General features: G+C 48.3%; 1 protein-coding gene across 1 annotated transcript in view; it reads right to left on the reverse strand.

Annotated features, from left to right (window-relative positions):
• Positions 1 to 5,002, reverse strand: part of LOC139230223 (uncharacterized) — a 62,770-nt gene extending 57,768 nt beyond the window's left edge. Inside the window, exon 1 of the mRNA XM_070862059.1 lies at positions 4,801 to 5,002. Coding sequence (XP_070718160.1) covers positions 4,801 to 4,852 — 52 coding nt within the window. The 5' untranslated portion in view covers positions 4,853 to 5,002. The remainder of the gene's footprint in view (positions 1 to 4,800) is intronic.
• Between the last annotated feature and the right edge of the window lie 14,266 nt (positions 5,003 to 19,268).

Consider the following 19,268-nt stretch of genomic DNA (forward strand, 5'->3'; position numbering starts at 1 on the left):
AGCCACTAGTGGCTCATACACCCTCAGCAGAACCTCTTTGTTTGTCCTACCTGTGTCATTGATACCCAGGTGGACCACGACAACTGGATTTTTCCTCTCCCATTCCAAGTTCCTCTCCAGTCCAGAGAAGATGTCCTTAACCCTGACATCAGGCAGACAACACAGCCTTCGGGACACATCAGGTCTATCGCTAACCTGGAACAGTAACCTGGGATACACTTGGTCTATCTCTAATCTGGGACACTAACCTGGGACACACCCAATCTATCTCTAACCTGGAACACTAACCTGGGACACACCCGGTCTATCGCTAACCTGGAACAGTAATCTGGGACACACCCGGTCTATCTCGAACCTGGATCACTAACATGGGCCACACCCGGTCTATCTCTAACATGGGCCACACCCAGTCTATCTGAAACCAAGGGAAAGTGACATGGGATAGATCCAACTCTATCTGTAAGTTAAGACAGAGAACATCTGGAGGGAGGTATTAAGGAGACCCTGCTGACCAGGGAACATCTGGAGGGAGATATTAAGGATAACCCGAGGGCAGGTCTGTTGTCATGACCTGAAACATGTGGGAACAAAAATGTGATTGCCCCTGAAAACACATGCGGAAATCGCGATGTGCGATCAACCCGCGCCTATTCCAAGTAATGCAGGCAGCACGCAAACTTTGCCATTTTGGACACAAAACGACATGTAGCGAAGAAAAACCGGGCACCACGGAGCCGAATTTCGTTTTAGAATACAAGAATGAAGAGAAACAGTGATGTTTGGGAAGATGAAGTGCGATGCTGTGGGGTGCGGTCACTGTATGAACAGTCTCGCTGTACACCAGGAGTGTTGGACTAACAGGGGCAGCATCTCCACTGTGCTTAACATCCTATAATGACCACTTTAAACATGGCCAGTAGGGGCCCAAAGGATGTTGGTGGTGGATTGTCTGAGATAACCTGGTCTATTCAACCATGAGGGCATCACAGCTGTGCCTGAGGTGGGTGAGACATGGATTATTCTCCCCGTGTGTTTAGAAATGGGAGGGAGAACAGCCAGTTGTCGTGGTGCACATTGGTACCAACGACATAGGTAAAAAAAGGGATGAGGTCCTACGAAACGAATTTCAGGAGCTAGGAGCTAAATTAAAAAGTAGGACCTCAAAAGTAGTAATCTCGGGATTGCTACCAGTGCCACGTGATAGTCAGAGTAGGAATCGCAGGATAGCGCAGATGAATACGTGGCTTGAGCAGTGGTGCAGCAGGGAGGGATTCAAATTCCTGGGGCATTGGGACCGGTTCTGGGGGAGGTGGGACCAGTACAAACCGGACGGTCTGCACCTGGGCAGGACCGGAACCAATGTCCTAGGGGGAGTGTTTGCTAGTGCTGTTGGGGAGGATTTAAACTAATATGGCAGGGGGATGGGAACCAATGCAGGGAGACAGAGGGAAACAAAAAGGAGACAAAAGCAAAAGACAGAAAGGAGATGAGGAAAAGTGGAGGGCAGAGAAACCCAAGGCAAAGAACAAAAAGGGCCACTGTACAGCAAAATTCTAAAAGGACAAAGGGTGTTAATAAAACAAGCCTGAAGGCTTTGTGTCTTAATGCAAGGAGTATCCGCAATAAGGTGGATGAATTAATTGTGCAAATAGATGTTAACAAATATGATGTGATTGGGATTACAGAGACGTGGCTCCAGGATGATCAGGGCTGGGAACTCAACATTCAGGGGTATTCAACATTCAGGAAGGATAGAATAAAAGGAAAAGGAGGTGGGGTAGCATTGCTGGTTAAAGAGGAGATTAATGCAATAGTTAGGAAAGACATTAGCTTGGATGATGTGGAATCGATATGGGTAGAGCTGCAGAACACCAAAGGGCAAAAAACGTTAGTAGGAGTTGTGTACAGACCTCCAAACAGTAATAGGGATGTTGGGGAGGGCATCAAACAGGAAATTAGGGGTGCATGCAATAAAGGTGTAGCAGTTATAATGGGTGACTTTAATATGCACATAGATTGGGCTCGCCAAACTGGAAGCAATACGGTGGAGGAGGATTTCCTGGAGTGCATAAGGGATGGTTTTCTAGACCAATATGTTGAGGAACCAACTAGGGGGGAGGCCATCTTAGACTGGGTGTTGTGTAATGAGAGAGGATTAATTAGCAATCTCATTGTGCGAGGCCCCTTGGGGAAGAGTGACCATAATATGGTGGAATTCTGCATTAGGATGGAGAATGAAACAGTAATTTCAGAGACCATGGTCCAGAACTTAAAGAAGGGTAACTTTGAAGGTATGAGGCGTGAATTGGCTAGGATAGATTGGCGAATGATACTTAGGGGGTTGACTGTGGATGGGCAATGGCAGACATTTAGAGACCGCATGGATGAATTACAACAATTGTACATTCCTGTCTGGCGTAAAAATAAAAAAGGGAAGGTGGCTCAACCGTGGCTATCTAGGGAAATCAGGGCTAGTATTAAAGCCAAGGAAGTGGCATACAAATTGGCCAGAAATAGCAGCGAACCTGGGGACTGGGAGAAATTTAGAACTCAGCAGAGGAGGACAAAGGGTTTGATTAGGGCAGGGAAAATGGAGTACGAGAAGAAGCTTGCAGGGAACATTAAGGCGGATTGCAAAAGTTTCTATAGGTATGTAAAGAGAAAAAGGTTGGTGAAGACAAACGTAGGTCCCCTGCAGTCAGAATCAGGGGAAGTCATAACGGGGAACAAAGAAATGGCAGACCAATTGAACAAGTACTTTGGTTCGGTATTCACTAAGGAGGATACAAACAACCTTCCGGATATAAAAGGGGTCAGAGGGTCTAGTAAGGAGGGGGAACTGAGGGAAATCTTTATTAGTCGGGAAATTGTGTTGGGGAAATTGATGGGATTGAAGGCCGATAAATCCCCAGGGCCTGATGGACTGCATCCTAGAGTACTTAAGGAGGTGGCCTTGGAAATAGCGGATGCATTGACAGTCATTTTCCAACATTCCATTGACTCTGGATCAGTTCCTATGGAGTGGAGGGTAGCCAATGTAACCCCACTTTTTAAAAAAGGAGGGAGAGAGAAAACAGGGAATTATAGACCGGTCAGCCTGACCTCAGTAGTGGGTAAAATGATGGAATCAATTATTAAGGATGTCATAGCAGTGCATCTGGAAAATGGTGACATGATAGGTCCAAGTCAGCATGGATTTGTGAAAGGGAAATCATGCTTGACAAATCTTCTGGAATTTTTTGAGGATGTTTCCAGTAAAGTGGACAAAGGAGAACCAGTTGATGTGGTATATTTGGACTTTCAGAAGGCTTTCGACAAGGTCCCACACAAGAGATTAATGTGCAAAGTTAAAGCACATGGGATTGGGGGTAGTGTGCTGACGTGGATTGAGAACTGGTTGTCAGACAGGAAGCAAAGAGTAGGAGTAAACGGGTACTTTTCAGAATGGCAGGCAGTGACTAGTGGAGTGCCGCAAGGTTCTGTGCTGGGGCCCCAGCTGTTTACATTGTACATTAATGATTTAGACGAGGGGATTAAATGCAGTATCTCCAAATTTGCGGATGATACTAAGTTGGGTGGCAGTGTGAGCTGCGAGGAGGATGCTATTAGGCTGCAGAGTGACTTGGATAGGTTAGGTGAGTGGGCAAATGCATGGCAGATGAAGTATAATGTGGATAAATGTGAGGTTATCCACTTTGGTGGTAAAAACAGAGAGACAGACTATTATCTGAATGGTGACAGATTAGGAAAAGGGAAGGTGCAACGAGACCTGGGTGTCATGGTACATCAGTCATTGAAGGTTAGCATGCAGGTACAGCAGGCGGTTAAGAAAGCAAATGGCATGTTGGCCTTCATAGCGAGGGGATTTGAATACAGGGGCAGGGAGGTGTTGCTACAGTTGTACAGGGCCTTGGTGAGGCCACACCTGGAGTATTGTGTAGAGTTTTGGTCTCCTAACTTGAGGAGGGACATTCTTGCTATTGAGGGAGTGCAGCGAAGGTTCACCAGACTGATTCCCGGGATGGCGGGACTGACCTATCAAGAAAGATTGGATCAACTGGGCTTGTATTCACTGGAGTTCAGAAGAATGAGAGGGGACCTCATAGAAACGTTTAAAATTCTGACGGGTTTAGACAGGTTAGATGCAGAAAGAATGTTCCCAATGTTGGGGAAGTCCAGAACCAGGGGTCACAGTCTGAGGATAAGGGGGAAGCCATTTAGGACCGAGATGAGGAGAAACTTCTTCACCCAGAGAGTGGTGAACCTGTGGAATTCTCTACCACAGAAAGTAGTTGAGGCCAATTCACTAAATATATTCAAAAGGGAGTTAGATGAAGTCCTTACTACTCGGGGGATCAAGGGTTATGGCGAGAAAGCAGGAAGGGGGTACTGAAGTTTCATGTTCAGCCATGAACTCATTGAATGGCGGTGCAGGCTAGAAGGGCTGAATGGCCTGCTCCTGCACCTATTTTCTATGTTTCTATGTTTCTATAACACTTTAGTCCAGGAATGGTGAAATTTTACCTGCTCCCAATCTGTGCGAACATTAAAATGACCCATTTTAACCACTTTCCATTTGCTACAAGCTTCTCTGCTCTCCGTGTTCCTGCATCCTGCTGTCAGGAGGCGTGTACACAACTCCCACCTCAGACTGACAGCCTGTGCTGGCTTCAGTGGTACAAAATATCAGGCAGTGTGTGTAACAGGCGGCTGATCAAATATCACCCGTTTCAAACTCTCGCTAAAAGTTCTGAATCACCCCCCAGAGAGTGAGAGTGGAGGGTTGAGTTCTTTACTTACCGGGAGAGACCCAGGGAAAGCACAGGGATGTGGAGAGAAGGATCAGCAACATTCTGGGAATCCACTGCCCCTATTCCAATCGGTGACTGGGAATAAAACTCTCCGAGTGGGACACATCGACTGTTTATAGACTGAAAAATACCCCAAATACACAACAGGTCTATTGGGGCCCCACTTTACTGTTTATCTTGAACTTTGATCATTTCCTTGATCTGAAAATGCAGAGCCAGAGGGTGAATGATTGGTTACTCTGGGAACAATCTCCAATGAAAGCACTTGGCAGTCCCCTGTCACCAGTTACCAGGAAGCTCAAACTGAGACCGGTTGAGAGTCAGTCTGTGAAATAGACTGAACAAGCCTCATACACCAGCTCCAGTGTAAAGGGCAGATATACTGGGATCCTGGGCTGCCCCACACAGTCAACACATTGACACTGGGCCCCTCCCACTGGGAACCTGTAAACTGGTTCTGATCCGGACTGTAGTTATACCACAACATGTTACAGCTATACATCATCTTTAATGTACTGTAAACCACAAGGGGCATCACAGAGCAACGCATCGGGAGTGAGGGGAGGGGTCAAACTACGAGGCAGTGAGTCATTCTAACGGGGAGTGAGGGGAGGGGGTCAAACTAATGGAGTGAGGAGAGGGGTCAAACTAACGGAGTGAGGGGAGGGGTCAAACTAACGGAGTGAGGGGAGGGGTCAAACTAACTATTATGTTTAAACTGTACCTATGAATGACTCCACGAGGTAATGTGTTGTACTCAAACTGCAGTGACCTTGGTCCTTTATTCGCAAATCCAGAGTGAGGCAGCCGCTTGGTGGCTGCCCTTTTATACAGCCCCTGCCACCAGGGCAGGACAGGAAAGCCCGGTCTTCACCAGTTGCATCCTCTAGTGATGCCAGCATGTATATACACAGTGTAAACCTTATAAACAGGTAAACAAATCTCCATCTTATGCAACTATACAATGAGTACACAGAGAGTATATCTATAGTCTGCATATATAACATCACTCTCCCCCAAGTCCTTTGTGCCAATTACCTTTGCACTATGTGCTCTGGCTTAGTTCTCCCCAGACTTAAGTGCCAATAGCCCCTGCACTTTGGCTGTGCTTTGGCTTGGCTCTCTCCCTGTTAATCCCCAAGTCCTTTTGCCATAACATTGGGTAGTGGTTACCAGTTTGGATGGTTCAATGATGCAGTGGAGGTTCCAGTGGGTTTGTTGATTTCTGGATTCTTTTCCCTCAATCTGGTTCAGCAAAATTATTGAAACGAATACCGTTTGTGCTTTAAACAAAGCAAGCTTTTATTTAAAAAGCAAATCCCGATCGGGGACCTTATCAGACAGAAGGAATGCAACTCTGATAGAACGCACTCACTTCCTACGGACAAAGTGACGTTACATTGTAAAGGGACGACGGTTATACATTTTCGGCAAAAGATAACAAGATACAATTAGAGTGACATCCTAGTCCAGCCTATCTCTTTTGATCCCTCTTTCCCTTTGTCCACTCATAAGCCGACCTAAGTATGGTCTGATTTTAAACAAAGACCTTCTGTTAATGTTTCAGGTTAATAACATGATTTAATAAGACCTTGAGGTTTTTCTGCAAGCTGTGGGTTTTGTTTCAATATGTGTTAGTGTTGTAACATTTCGCAGTCTCGAGTCTGAGATGTCATGGCTATTCCTCCATGAATTCTTTGTTAGCTTATACTGTCCCTATACAATTCCCACGTTCTCAACTTCAATGTCTCTATACATTTTTAAACATTCACATGTTCTGGGTGTGATCCATGGCTACATACATCCATTTCCACCTCCCCCCACCACACCCCCCCCCCCCCGCCCCCATCGAGATCATGCAGCTGGCCCGTTACATAAGCATACAGGATCAGACACAGTGCAAGTACAAAGAAAGGGAAAAAAAATATATCTTACAGTTTATGTCGTGACACCTTGGTTCAGTGACTTACATTTGTTACGTTTTACGGCCGTGGGCCAGGATTGGGTAGATTCCATAATTAGTTCAGTCATGGTCAATACTGAGGTAGCTGTACAGGTATGTGAGGACGCTAGTTCCAGAGTAACCGGGCGGGGTTCTAGTTGTCTGATGGCGGTGCTGTGCCCCCTGCTAGCGGGTGGGCTTGGTTCACTCACCGTGCCAGGACTCAGGGCCTTTGCCGTTGCCTAGTGGTGGACAGAGCCACAGATGTGTGTGGCCTCCCTGTCCTCCTTTGAGGGCTGCAGAATCTTCTGCCTGCTTTCTAACGGTGTTGGGAACCTGGCTGTTCCAGGTCCCGTTTGGGGAACTCATTGGTACTGACCCTTCGCTCCCAGACATGGCCGAGGTAGCGACTGAGTCTGGGGGCTGTGCCGTCTCCACCCGGGTGGTGGGTAATGGCGGCCGACTGCATATTGGCGCCGCTTTCGTTTCCAGGTGCGTGGTGAATAGTGCCATCGGGTGCCTGCAGCCTGGGATAGACCTGGGGCAGGGTATCAGGATCAGTGCCTTCACCCTCCTGAGGTCGCTGGCCTATAACTTGTGGGGACACCTGGGGCAGGGCATCTTTACCCTCCCGAATTCGCTCACTTGCTACTTTTGGGGACACTCTATTCCCGACATCTCGCAACATTTTGTTCTTTACATTCTTAATCGGTTTGTTACATTGATTGCCAATAATACAATGTCTCTTTAAGTTCAGTTAGTTGCAGGTCTCCTTTAAGAGAACCCTGCCAAGTCACGCTGCCCCTCGCTGCAGCAGGGACACCACCTTGCCTCCCTCCTCGGGGTGGACTGCCCTGATCCTACTCTCCCGCGATTCTGTCACAAAAGCTGGAAGAGTGCCTGTGAATTCGATCTTCCTCCCCAGGATTCCAGCCACTGAAGCCGGGAAGGTACTTTTAGGTCATCCCGGTCGGATAATTGCCACGCAGTCGTGATGGACGGTCTGTGCCTCAGGTGCTGCACTGGTCTGTTCTCTGGTGCCTGGCCCAAGCGAAGGTGAGGTTTTGCTCTGCCACTGAGCATGGGGGTCATCGATTGCTGGAGTGAAGAGGTCTTCCCATTTCCACTGGATCTTCCCCATCCACCTTCTTCTGAGTAGCATTGGACCATCACCTGCAACAATCCACAGAGGTAACTTGTGCACCACGCTATTATGGATTACACTTACATCCGCACTACCAAGGACTGGGATCAGCTCCTTGGTGTAGGTGCGCAACTTTTCCTGAACTGGAACCAGCTCAGGTCATTTTTCATTCCATAGCCTCTCAAAGGCACCCTGGCTCATCATTGACTGGCTCGCTCCCGTGTCCACCTCCATGAAGGCTGAAACGCCGTTTATCTCGACATCCATCTTCACTGGAGGACAATTGGCGGTGCAGGTATACACTTCAGACACTTCTTCTTGGGGCTGAGCTGCCTCTCTGGCCAAATCATCATACTCCCCGCTGGATTCAAAGTCATCTACCAACCCCTCTGCTAGATGGTGAGTCGTATTTCTTTTACACATACGCTGGAGGTGGCCCTTCATGTTACAGGCTTTGTATACGTACTCAGCAAACCGACACTGGTGAGCCCTATGATTTCCTCCGCAACGCCAGCATGGTGCTACTCGATTAGCACCCCTCGGCAGACTCTGAGTTCTGGAACCCTGAGGTCTGTGCTCTCTGCCCTGGGCAGTGCCATGTTCTACAGTCTTGCCTGTGAAAGGCACCATTCTGTGTACAGTACTTGCCGGGTTTGAGTCCACAGGATGAATGATTTGCTTGGTGCTGCAGGTCGAGGTCATGAACACCTGACTGATGCTGATGGCCTTCTGCAGGTTGACTGCGTTGTCGGCAGATAATAGCTTGTGAAGGAGGCCCTCGTGGCCAATTCCTATAACAAAGATGTCTCGCAATGCTTCATTGAGGTCCGTGCCAAAATCACACGGTGCTGCAAGTCTCCTGAGGTCGGCAGCATGTTTTGCAATCTCCTGGCCCTCAGGTCTGCGGTGAGTGTAGAATCTGTGCCTGGCCGTGAGGATGCTCTCTTTTGATTTAAGTTGGTCACAAATTAGTTCAGTCAGCTCGTCGTATGTCTTATCCGTGGCCTTCGTGGGTGCCAGCAAGTCTCTGAAGAGGCGGTAGACCTCAGGCCCACAACTGGTCAGCAATATAGCCTTGCGCTTCTCTGCCAATGTGTCCATCTCCCCTGCCAGGTCGTTTGCCACGAAATATAGCTCGAGCCTTTCCGTGAAGGCATCCCAATCATCACCCTCTGCGAAGTCTTTTAGTGTGCCAGTTGTTATGTTTGTAATGTACCTATGAATGACTCCACGAGGCAATGTGTTGTACTCAAACTGCAGTGACCTTGGTCCTTTATTCCCAACTCAAGAGTGAGGCAGCCGCTTGCTGGCTCCCCTTTTATACAGCCCCTGCCACCAGGGCAGGAAACCCTTGTATCGACCAGTTGCACCCTCTAGTGGTGCCAACATGTATATACGCAGTGTAAACCTTATTGACAATACATCAGGTAAACAAGTCTCCATCTTATGCAACTATACAGTGACTACACAGAGAGTATATCTATAGTCTGCATATATAACACTAACAGAGTGAGGGGAGGGGGTCAAACAAATGGGGAAGGAGGTAAGGGGTTAAACTAACAGTGAGGGGAGGGAGGATGTCAAACTAACAGAGTGAGGGGAGGGGTTAAACTAACGGAGTGAAGGGAGAGGTCAAACTAACAGAAAGTGAGGCGAGGGGTCAAACTAATGGAGTGAGGGGAGAAGGTCAAACTAATGGAGTGAGGCAAGGGGTCAAACTAATGGAGTGAGGGGAGGGGTCAAACTAATGGAGTGAGGGGAGGGGTCAAACTAATGGAGTGAGGGGAGGGGTCAAACTAACGGAGTGAGGGGAGGGGTCAAACTAATGGAGTGATGCGAGGGGTCAAACTAATGGAGTGAGGGGAGGGGTCAAACTAATGGAGTGAGGGGAGGGGTCAAACTAATGGAGTGAGGGGAGGGGTCAAACTAATGGAGTGAGGGGAGGGGTCAAACTAATGGAGTGAGGGGAGGGGTCAAACTAATGGAGTGAGGGGAGGGGTCAAACTAACGGAATGAGAGGACGGGTCAAACTAACGGAGTGAGGGGAGGGGTCAAACTAACGGAGTGAGGGGAGGGGTCAAACTAATGGAGTGAGGGGAGGAGTCAAAACGGAGTGAGGGGAGGAGTCAAAATGGAGTGAGGGGAGGGGTCAAACTAGGAGTGAGGGGAGGGGTCAAACTAACAGGGAGTGATGGGAGGGGTCAAAACGGAGTGAGGGAGGGGTCAAACTAACGGGGAGTGAGGGGAGGGGGTCAAACTAACCGAGTGAGGGGAGGGGTCAAACTAATGGAATGAGGGGAGGGTTCAAATTAACAGAGTGAGGGAGGGGTCAAATGAACGGAATGAGGGGAGGGTTCAAACTAACGGAGTGAGGGGAGGGTTCAAATTAACAGGAGGAGAATGAAGGGAGGGGTTGAGTGTCTCCCCTGTGTCCCGGTGATGTGAACTGGACTCCGTGCCAGTCAGAATGCTGGGTTCATAATTGATGTCTAGAAGTGAACGATGCTTTCGTTTGACCCATGAATGCCCTTAATTCTACCAGTTCACATTGAATTTGACCTGAACCGCTGCCAATTACAAGACCCACAAACCTCTGAGTGAATTAATTAAACCTTTCTTGCCCAATCGTCAAAGGAGAATTCAGACAAGTCAACAATTACCAGCGATTTGTAGACTAAAGGCAGATAAATCCCCTGGACCTGCTTGCAGCCTTGGGTCTTAAGAGAAGTAACAGCAGGGATTGTGGATGCATTGGTTGTAATTTACCAAAATGCCTTGGATTCTGGGGGTCCCAGCACATTAGAAAACTGCAAATGTAATGCCCTATTCAAAAAGGAGGCAGACAAAAAGCAGGAAACTATAGACCAGTTAGCCTAACATCTGTGGTTGGGAAAATGTTGGAGTCCATTATTAAAGAACCAGTAGCAGGACATTTGGAAAAGCAAAATTTGGTCAGGCAGAGTCAGCATGGATTATGAAGGGGAAGTCATGTTTGACAACTTTGCTGGAATTCTTTGAGGATGTAACAAACAGGGTGGATAAAGGGGAACCAGTGGTTGTGGTGTATTTGGACTTCCAGAAGGCATTTGACAAAGTGCCACATAAAAGGTTACTGCACAATATAAAAGTTCACGGGGTTGGAGGTAATATATTAACATGGATAGAGGATTGGCTAACTAACAGAAAACAGAGAGTCGGAATAAATGATTCATTCTCGGGTTGGCAATCATTACTAAGTGGGGTGCCGCAGGGATCAGCGCTGGGACCCCAACTATTTACAATCTATATTAACGACTATAAGAAAGGACTGAGTGTAACGTAGCCAAGTTTGTTGACGATACAAAGATGGGAGGAAAAGCAATGTGTGAGAAGGACACAAAAAACCTGCAAAAGGACATAGACAGGCTAAGTGAGTGGGCAGAAATTTGGCAGATGGAGTATAATGTTGGAAAGAATGAGGTCATGCACTTTGACAGAAAAAAAATCAAAGAGCAAGTTATCATTTAAATGGAGAAAGATTGCAAAGTGCTGCAGTACAGCGGGACCTGGGGGTACTTGTGTATGAAACACAAAAGGTTAGTGTGCAGGTACAGCAAGTGATCAGGAAGGCCAAAGGTATCTTGGCCTTTATTGCAAAGGGGATGGAGTATAAAAGCAGGGAAGTCTTACTACAGTTATACAGGGTATTGGTGAGGCCACACCTGGAATACTGCGTGCAGTTTTAGTTTCCATATTTACGAAAGGATATACTTGCTTTGGAGGCAGTTCAGAGAAGGTTCACTTGGTTGATTCTAGAGATGAGCGGGTTGACTTATGAGGAAAGGTTGAGGAGGTTGGGCCTCTACTCATTGGAATTCAGAAGGATGAGAGGTGATCTTATCGAAACGTATAAGATTATGAGGGGGCTTGTCAAGATGGATGCAGAGAGGATGTTTCCACTGATGGGGAGACTAGAACTAGTGGGCATGATCTTAGAATAAGGGGCCGCCCATTTAAAACAGAGATGAGGAGAAATTTCTTCTCTCAGAGGGCTGTAAATCTGTGGAATTCGCTGCCTCAGAGAGCTATGGAAGCTGGGACATTAAATAAATTTAAGACAGAAATAGATAGTTTCTTAAACGATAAGAGGATAAGGGATTATGGGGAGTGGGCGGGGAAGTGGAGCTGAGTCCATGATCGGATCAGCCATGATCTTATTGAATGGCGGGGCAGGCTCGAGGGGCCGTATGGCCTACTCCTGTTCCTATTTCTTATGTGCTTATATGCACGACAAAAGCACCATCACTATCAAAATCATCACAGACATCACCTTTCATGACCATCACCAAATGTGCATTGCAATGATTCTCATGAGGCCATCATTCTTTAGAGATTCTCCGACGAGGCAAATGCCTCCCTCCTGCAGTAGGTGGAGTCACGCTGGGGTCAGTTGACCCGGGGTGGGTGTGGGAAGCCCATCCCAAAGGTTTACCAGAAGATTTGGGCCGACATAGCTGAGGTGAACTCGTCAGCAACAAACGAGGTGCGTGAGGGCAGCCAGTGCCGCAAGCGCTGGAACGACCTTGTCGGATCCACCAGAGTAAGTATTACATTTATTTACATTTACTTATATATTTATATAATTTGAATTGTAAGTGTAATGAGTGATTAAAATCAGATGTGATGTCTTGCACTTATACCGGGAATGTTTTACTCAAAGCCTGCGTTTACGGTGTATATCTTTAGGTAAATAATGATAATGATCATAATAATAATGATTACATCTGTGGGTTATGTGTTGTATCAGTCTCTGTGACAATACCTAGCAATGATCTCACGCAATGATCTCATGCCATGTCGTGCTGGTGTTACCTTTTGCAGAATAAGTTATGGAAGAATAGGGCCGAGCAGCAGTGCACGGGTGGCGGGCCAACGGTCTTCATTGAGTTCACCGACATCGAGGAGCGGGTGCTGGCACTAGTGGGGAACCACCCCCGGTCAGCCACGCAAGCAGCAACAGAACCTGATGTGATGCCACGTGAGTAAAATATACACCATTGCGTGATGTCAAGTCAATAGATGCCACACCCACTCATATCCGAACAATAATATAGGATAGATGATTGATAAAAGTGTTATCTAAATAATAATGGCCACATGAAAATCATTGTAATGCAGAATTTGGTCATGGTCATGAAATGTGATGTCTGTGATGATTTTGATAGCGGTAGTGCTTTTGTCGTGCATATGCTGTATGTAGCGCTGGAATCACCTTGTGACCCTAGCACCCCCTTCTCCTCTAATAACCTAAGTTATATTTTGTAGCTCAGCCAGCAGCGGGCTCCATGCAACACCACTGAGCCAAGAAGCTGCGGATCCGGCGACCTCGCCCAGGGATTGTCAATCTGGTGCTGAGGAGCCCCGAATCTCGCCCGTAGAGCTGCAGGGTGCCTTCTTCACTGATGAGACTGGCGACTTTGAGGAGCTCCATTATCTATGCAACCCTGATGACATCTAGTGCTCCTGTGGCCATGTTCTCCTCCACCGTGAAGGTAGCGGGCCCAAGCATCTTGCCACAGGGCGCCCCAAGTGTTTCCATCATGGCGCGGACCCCGCAGAGGTTGGTTCAATGCAGCAGGACTGCTCCACGAACTGTCCAGGAAGAGTGTTGACATAGGTCAGCAGATCCTCCAGACAATAGGGGGCATATCCCAACAGATGGCCAGCATGTCCACCACCATGGCGGAGTACGTGTCGTGTATGGCGGAGGCCCTGGTGATGATAGCCAGGAATATTGGTACCAGAGGGCTACCAGTGGTCCCGGAGTGCGACACTGCACCCTAAGGTGCCACACCCCCATTGCCAACGACACATGTGAGCCAGGAGGAAGGTCTTGCTTCTGGCTCGAAGGACGTTCCCTCCTCGGGACTGTCCTCTCCAGCAATCGGCCAACCAGCGGCTATGCCGATATCCCTCCCAATGAAGCAGTGCCTGAGGAGCAGTGTGGCAAAGTGGCTTGGAGTCGGGAGGGGAAGTGGTAGAGGTGGGGAGGAGAAGTGAGGGGGGGCACGGGAGAAGGAAAGTGAGGTGCATGGCTGCAGGAGTTGCATTGGTCACAGTACTTTTATGTTGTTGTTGCTATTTTGTTGGGAGGTTTGAGGGGAGGGGGGTACCTTGTTTTTTTGGATTTGTGTTCTATGTTTATGAAGTTTCATTGGAAATGATAAAAATTTAATGAATTATATAAATTTGTGGTGGTGTGGGGTGTTTTTTACAGTTATAATTATGATTTTATACAAATGTTCTCATTAAATGTTTATTTCACATAACCTTGTTGCGCATTGTCTCAGATAGCTGCACCGTTACACACTGGTGATCCCTTAACATGAAAGGGGATAATTCAACATCACCTGAATCAACTTAAACTTTAACTGTCACCAAGGTAATGCACACCATTCATTTATGAGTTGCAGACACAGCAGTGTTGCAGCTTTGTAAATATCACCAATGTTATTTCAAGCAAAGCGCTCATTTATGAACTGCTGACGTAAGAGTCTTGCAGCTGTGGAGCCACCACGGGCCCTTTCCTGCGGTCTAGAGGGGGGCGGGGGCATGGCTGCATCGTCAGCCTGATTGTCTGCCCTGAGATCAGTGTCCACCTCCTCGTCCTCTCTCTCCTGAGGTGGACTGTCAGACTCATCAGGCAATTCTTGTCCCCTCCTGATAGCCAAGTTGTGCAGCATGGAGCACACCACCACGAATTGAGCTACCTGCTCAGGGTGGTATTGTAACTCACCTCCTGAGTGGTCCAGGCATTTAAAGCACTGCTTAAGCACTCCAATGGTCTTCTCGATGATATTGCGTGTGGCTCTGTGGCTCTCGTTGTATCGCTTCTCGGCTTCTGTCTGGGTGTTATGCACGGGGTCATCAGCCAGGTGGCGAGGTCATATCCTTTGTCACCAAGCATCCAGCATTGACCTGTGGCTGACTGGTAAACATGTCAGATACAGTGCTCTCACGCAGGATGTGAGCCTCATAGATGCTTCCCAGAAATTTTGCATTTACTACCATTATAAGTTGTTGGTGGTCAATGAGTTGCACATTCAGGGAGTGGAAGGTTGGCACCTTGGAGAAGTTTGCAATTCTGGAGAATCCTAGAGCCCTCTCAGTCTGTGCCTCCTTGGTCATAGGGAAGCTGATAAAGTCCTTCCTGCGTGCATAAAGGGCTTCAGTGACCTGTTGAAAGCAGCAATGTGTGGCAAGCTGAGATATCACGCAAATATCGCCAGCTGAATAATGGAAAGTCTAGACCAACATGTAGAGCCCCTACATGTGTTATTGCACAAAGGTGAGAACTGGGTATGGGGAAAAAAAACAAGTAATTGCTTTTGAGAAAGCTAGAAACATTTTATGCTCCAACAAGATGCTTGTATTTTATAACCCATGTAAAAGACTTGTGCTAGCATGTGACGCGTTGTCGTGCGGAGTCGGGTGCGTATTACAACAAGCTAATGTTGCGGGGAAGTTGCAACCTGTCACCTATGCTTCCAGGATCTTGTCTAAGGCCGAGAGGGCCGACAGTATGATTGAGAAAGAGGCATTAGCATGTGTGTTCGGTGTAAAGAAAATGCATCAGTAACTGTTTGGCCTCAAATTTGAGCTGGAAATCGATCACAAGCCCCTCATATCCCTGTTCGCTGAAAACAAGGCGATAAATACTAATGCCTCAGCCCGCATACAAAGGTGGGCACTCGCGCTATCAGCATATAACTATACCATCCACCACAGGCCAGGCACCGAGAACTGTGCGGATGCTCTCAGTCATCTACCATTGCCCACCACGGGGGTGGAAATGGCGCAGCCTGCAAACTTGTTGATGGTGGCGCATCCCGCAGACTTGTTGATGGTCATGGAAGCGTTTGAAAATGATAAATCACCTGTCACGGCCTGCCAGATTAGGACTTGGACCAACCAAGATCCTCTGCTGTCCCTAGTAAAAAACTGAGTGCATGGGAGCTGGGCCAGCATCCCCGTTGAAATGCAAGAGCCAATCAAGCCGTTCCAGCGGCGAAAGGACGAGCTGTCCATTCAGGCAGACTGCCTGTTGTGGGGTAACCGCGTAGTGCTACCACGATGAGGAGAAGCTTCTTCACCTAGAGAGTGGTGAGCCTGTGGAATTCTCTAGCACAGAAAGTTGTTGAGGCCAATTCACTAAATATATAAAAAAAGGAGTTGGATGTAGTCCTTACTACTAGGGGGATCAAGGGGTATGGCAAGAAAGCAGGAATGGTGTCCTGAAGTTGCATGTTCAGCCATAAACTCATTGAATGACGGTGCAGGCTCAAAGGGCCGAATGGCCTACTCCTGCACCTATTTTCTATATTTCTATTTTTCTATGCTACCAAAAAAGGGCAGGGAGATGTTTCATCTCGGATCTCCACAGCACACACCCGGGTATAGTAATGATGAAAGCGATAGCCAGATCCCACGTGTGGTGGCCCGGTATCGACTCTGACTTAGAGTCCTGTGTACGGCAATGCAGCGTATGTGCTCAGTTGAGCAATGCGCCCACAGAGGCACCACTATGTTTGTGGTCCTGGCCCTCCAGACCATGGTCGAGGATGCATATTGACTATGCGGGCCCGTTTCTCGGTAAAATGTTCCTGGTGGTGGTGGATACTTTCTCAAAATGGATTGAATGTGAAATAATGTCGGGAAGCACCGCCACCACCACCATTGAAAGCCTGAGGGCCATGTTTGCCACCCACGGCCTGCCTGACAGACTGGTCAGTGACAACGGGCTATGTTTCACCAGTGCCGAATTTAAACAATTCATGACCCGCAATGGGATCAAACATGTCACCTCGGCCCCATTTAAACCAGCCTCCAATGGGCAGGCAGAGCGGGCAGTACAAACCATCAAACAGAGCCTTAAACGAGTCACAGAAGGCTCACTTCAAACCCGCCTGTCCCGAGTACTGCTCAGCTACCGCACGAGACCCCACTCGCTCACAGGGGTGCCCCCGGCTGAGCTACTCATGAAAAGGACACTTACAACCAGCCTCTCGCTGGTTCACCCCAACCCGCATGATCAGGTAGAGAGCAGGCGGCAGCAACAAAATGTAAACGATGGTCACACCACTGTTTCACGGGAAATTGATCTGAATGACCCTGTGTATGTGCTAAACTATGGACATGGTCCCAAGTGGATCGCGGGTACGGTGATAGCTAAAGAAGCAAATAGGGTGTTTGTAGTCAAATTAGACAATGGACAAATTTGTAGAAAGCACCTGGACCAAACGAGGCTGCGGTTCACAGACTGCCCTGAACAACCCACAGCAGACACCACCTTTTTCGAGCCCACAACACACACCCAAAGGATCAACAACACCACCCCGGACCAGGAAATCGAACCCATCACACCCAACAGCCCAGCAAGGCCAGGCTCACCTAGCAGCCCTGCAGGGCCAACAACATGCCAGCCCAGCGAGGGCACAGCCAACACACCAGAACAGACATTTGTACCGAGGCGGTCCACCAGGGAAAGAAAGGCTCCCAACCACCTCACCTTGTAAATAGTTTTCACTTTGACTTTGGAGGGGAGTGATGTTGTGTATCTGTAAAGCATGCACTCCCATGTTCCGCCATCAGGGGGCTCATCCCCTGAAGTCCCAAGGGATCCCAGCATCCCTTGGGAGCACTGGCAAAAAAGCCGGCCCCTAAGGCCTGTTCCTCACTCTGGAGTGTCTTATTAAAGACTGAGGTCACTGTTACTTTAATCTCCCTGTTGTAGCCTCATCTGTGTTAGGAACACAATAATCTTCTTAGGCAGTCCCTCGGAGTCGAGGATGACTTGCTTCTACACTAACAATGAGTTCTCAGGTGACTAATGAGTCCAATGTGGGACCTACACTCTCTGTCACAGGTGGGACAGACGGTGATTGAAGGAATGGGTGGGTGGGGCGCTTGGGTTGCTGTGCGCTCCTTCCGCTCTCTACACTTGGCTTCAGCTTGCTCCCGGCGAAGAGACTCAAAGTGTTTGGCGCTTCTCCGAATGTTTTTCCTCCATTTTGAGCGATCATGAGCCAGGGATTCCCATGTGTCGGTGGGAATGTTGCACTTTTTCAAGGAGGCTTTGAAGGTATCCTTGAATCGTTTCTTCTGCCCACCTGGGGTTCACTTGCCATGTCGAAGCTCCAAGTAGAGCGCTTGTTTTGGGAGTCTCATATCAGGCATGTGGACGATGTGGCCTGTCCAGCAGAGCTGATAGAGCGGTTCTATACTTCGATGTTGGCCTGAGCGAGAACACTGACATTGGTGCACTTATCCAGCCAATGGATTTGCAGGATCTTGTGGGAGCAGCATTGATGGTACTTCTCCAGGGTTTTGAGAAGCCTGCTGTACATAATCCATGTCTCTGATCCATGTCGGAGGGTGGGTATCATCACTGCTCTGTAGACCATGAGGTGTGGAAAATGGTCCACATTGTCCAAGGCAGGCCATGGATTTTGATAATCAGGGGGGCAGGTTGGTAGAGGACCTTTGTCTTATGGATGTTGAGTGTAAGGCCCATGCTCTCATAGGCTTCGGTGAGGATGTTGAAGGTGGCTTGGCATTCGGCCTCCGATTGTGCGCAGTCTGCATAATCTAATTCAATGACCTTGGATCTGGCCTGAAAACGGCTGAGGTTGAACAGTTTCCCGTTTGGTCTGTAGATTAGCTCCAGTCCAGCGGGGAGTTTACTGAGGGTGAGATGGAGCATTGCAGCAAGGCAGACTGGGAAGAGCGTTTGTGCGATGACGCAGCCTTGCTTGACCCTGGTCCAAATGTGAATTGGGTCTGTGGTGGATCCGTTGGTCTGGATCACGGCTTGCATGTCATCATGAAGCAGGCGAAGAATGGTGACAAACTTTTGAGGACAGGCAAATTTGGGGAGGATGCTCCATAATCCCTCATGGTTGACAGTGTCGAAGGCCTTTGTGAGGTCAAAGAAGGCCATGTACAGGGGTTGGTGCTGTTCCCTGCATTTCTCTTGGATTTGCCGCGCGGTGACGATTATGTCCATTGTGCCCCTTAGTGGGTGGAATCCGCATTGCGGCTCAGGGAGGAGCTCGTCAGGCTCAGAGAGAAGGCCATTGAAGATTCTTTCGAAGACCGTCCCTGTGGCAGACAGCAAGGAAACTCCTCTGTAATTACCGTAATTGGACTTGTCACCTTTCATTAAGCTGGTCACGATTACAGCATCTCTGAGATCCCCTGGCATGCTCTCCTCCTTCCAGAGAGAGAAATTAGATCATGTATTGGTGCTTCAGTGGGATTCAATCTGCTCCTGATGCCTTGTTTTTCAGCTGGCGGATGGCCTTTTCTACCCCATGCTGGGCTGGGATTGTGC

The sequence above is a fragment of the Pristiophorus japonicus genome, chromosome 19, assembly GCF_044704955.1.
Source record: "Pristiophorus japonicus isolate sPriJap1 chromosome 19, sPriJap1.hap1, whole genome shotgun sequence".
Taxonomy (NCBI): Eukaryota; Metazoa; Chordata; class Chondrichthyes; family Pristiophoridae; genus Pristiophorus; species Pristiophorus japonicus.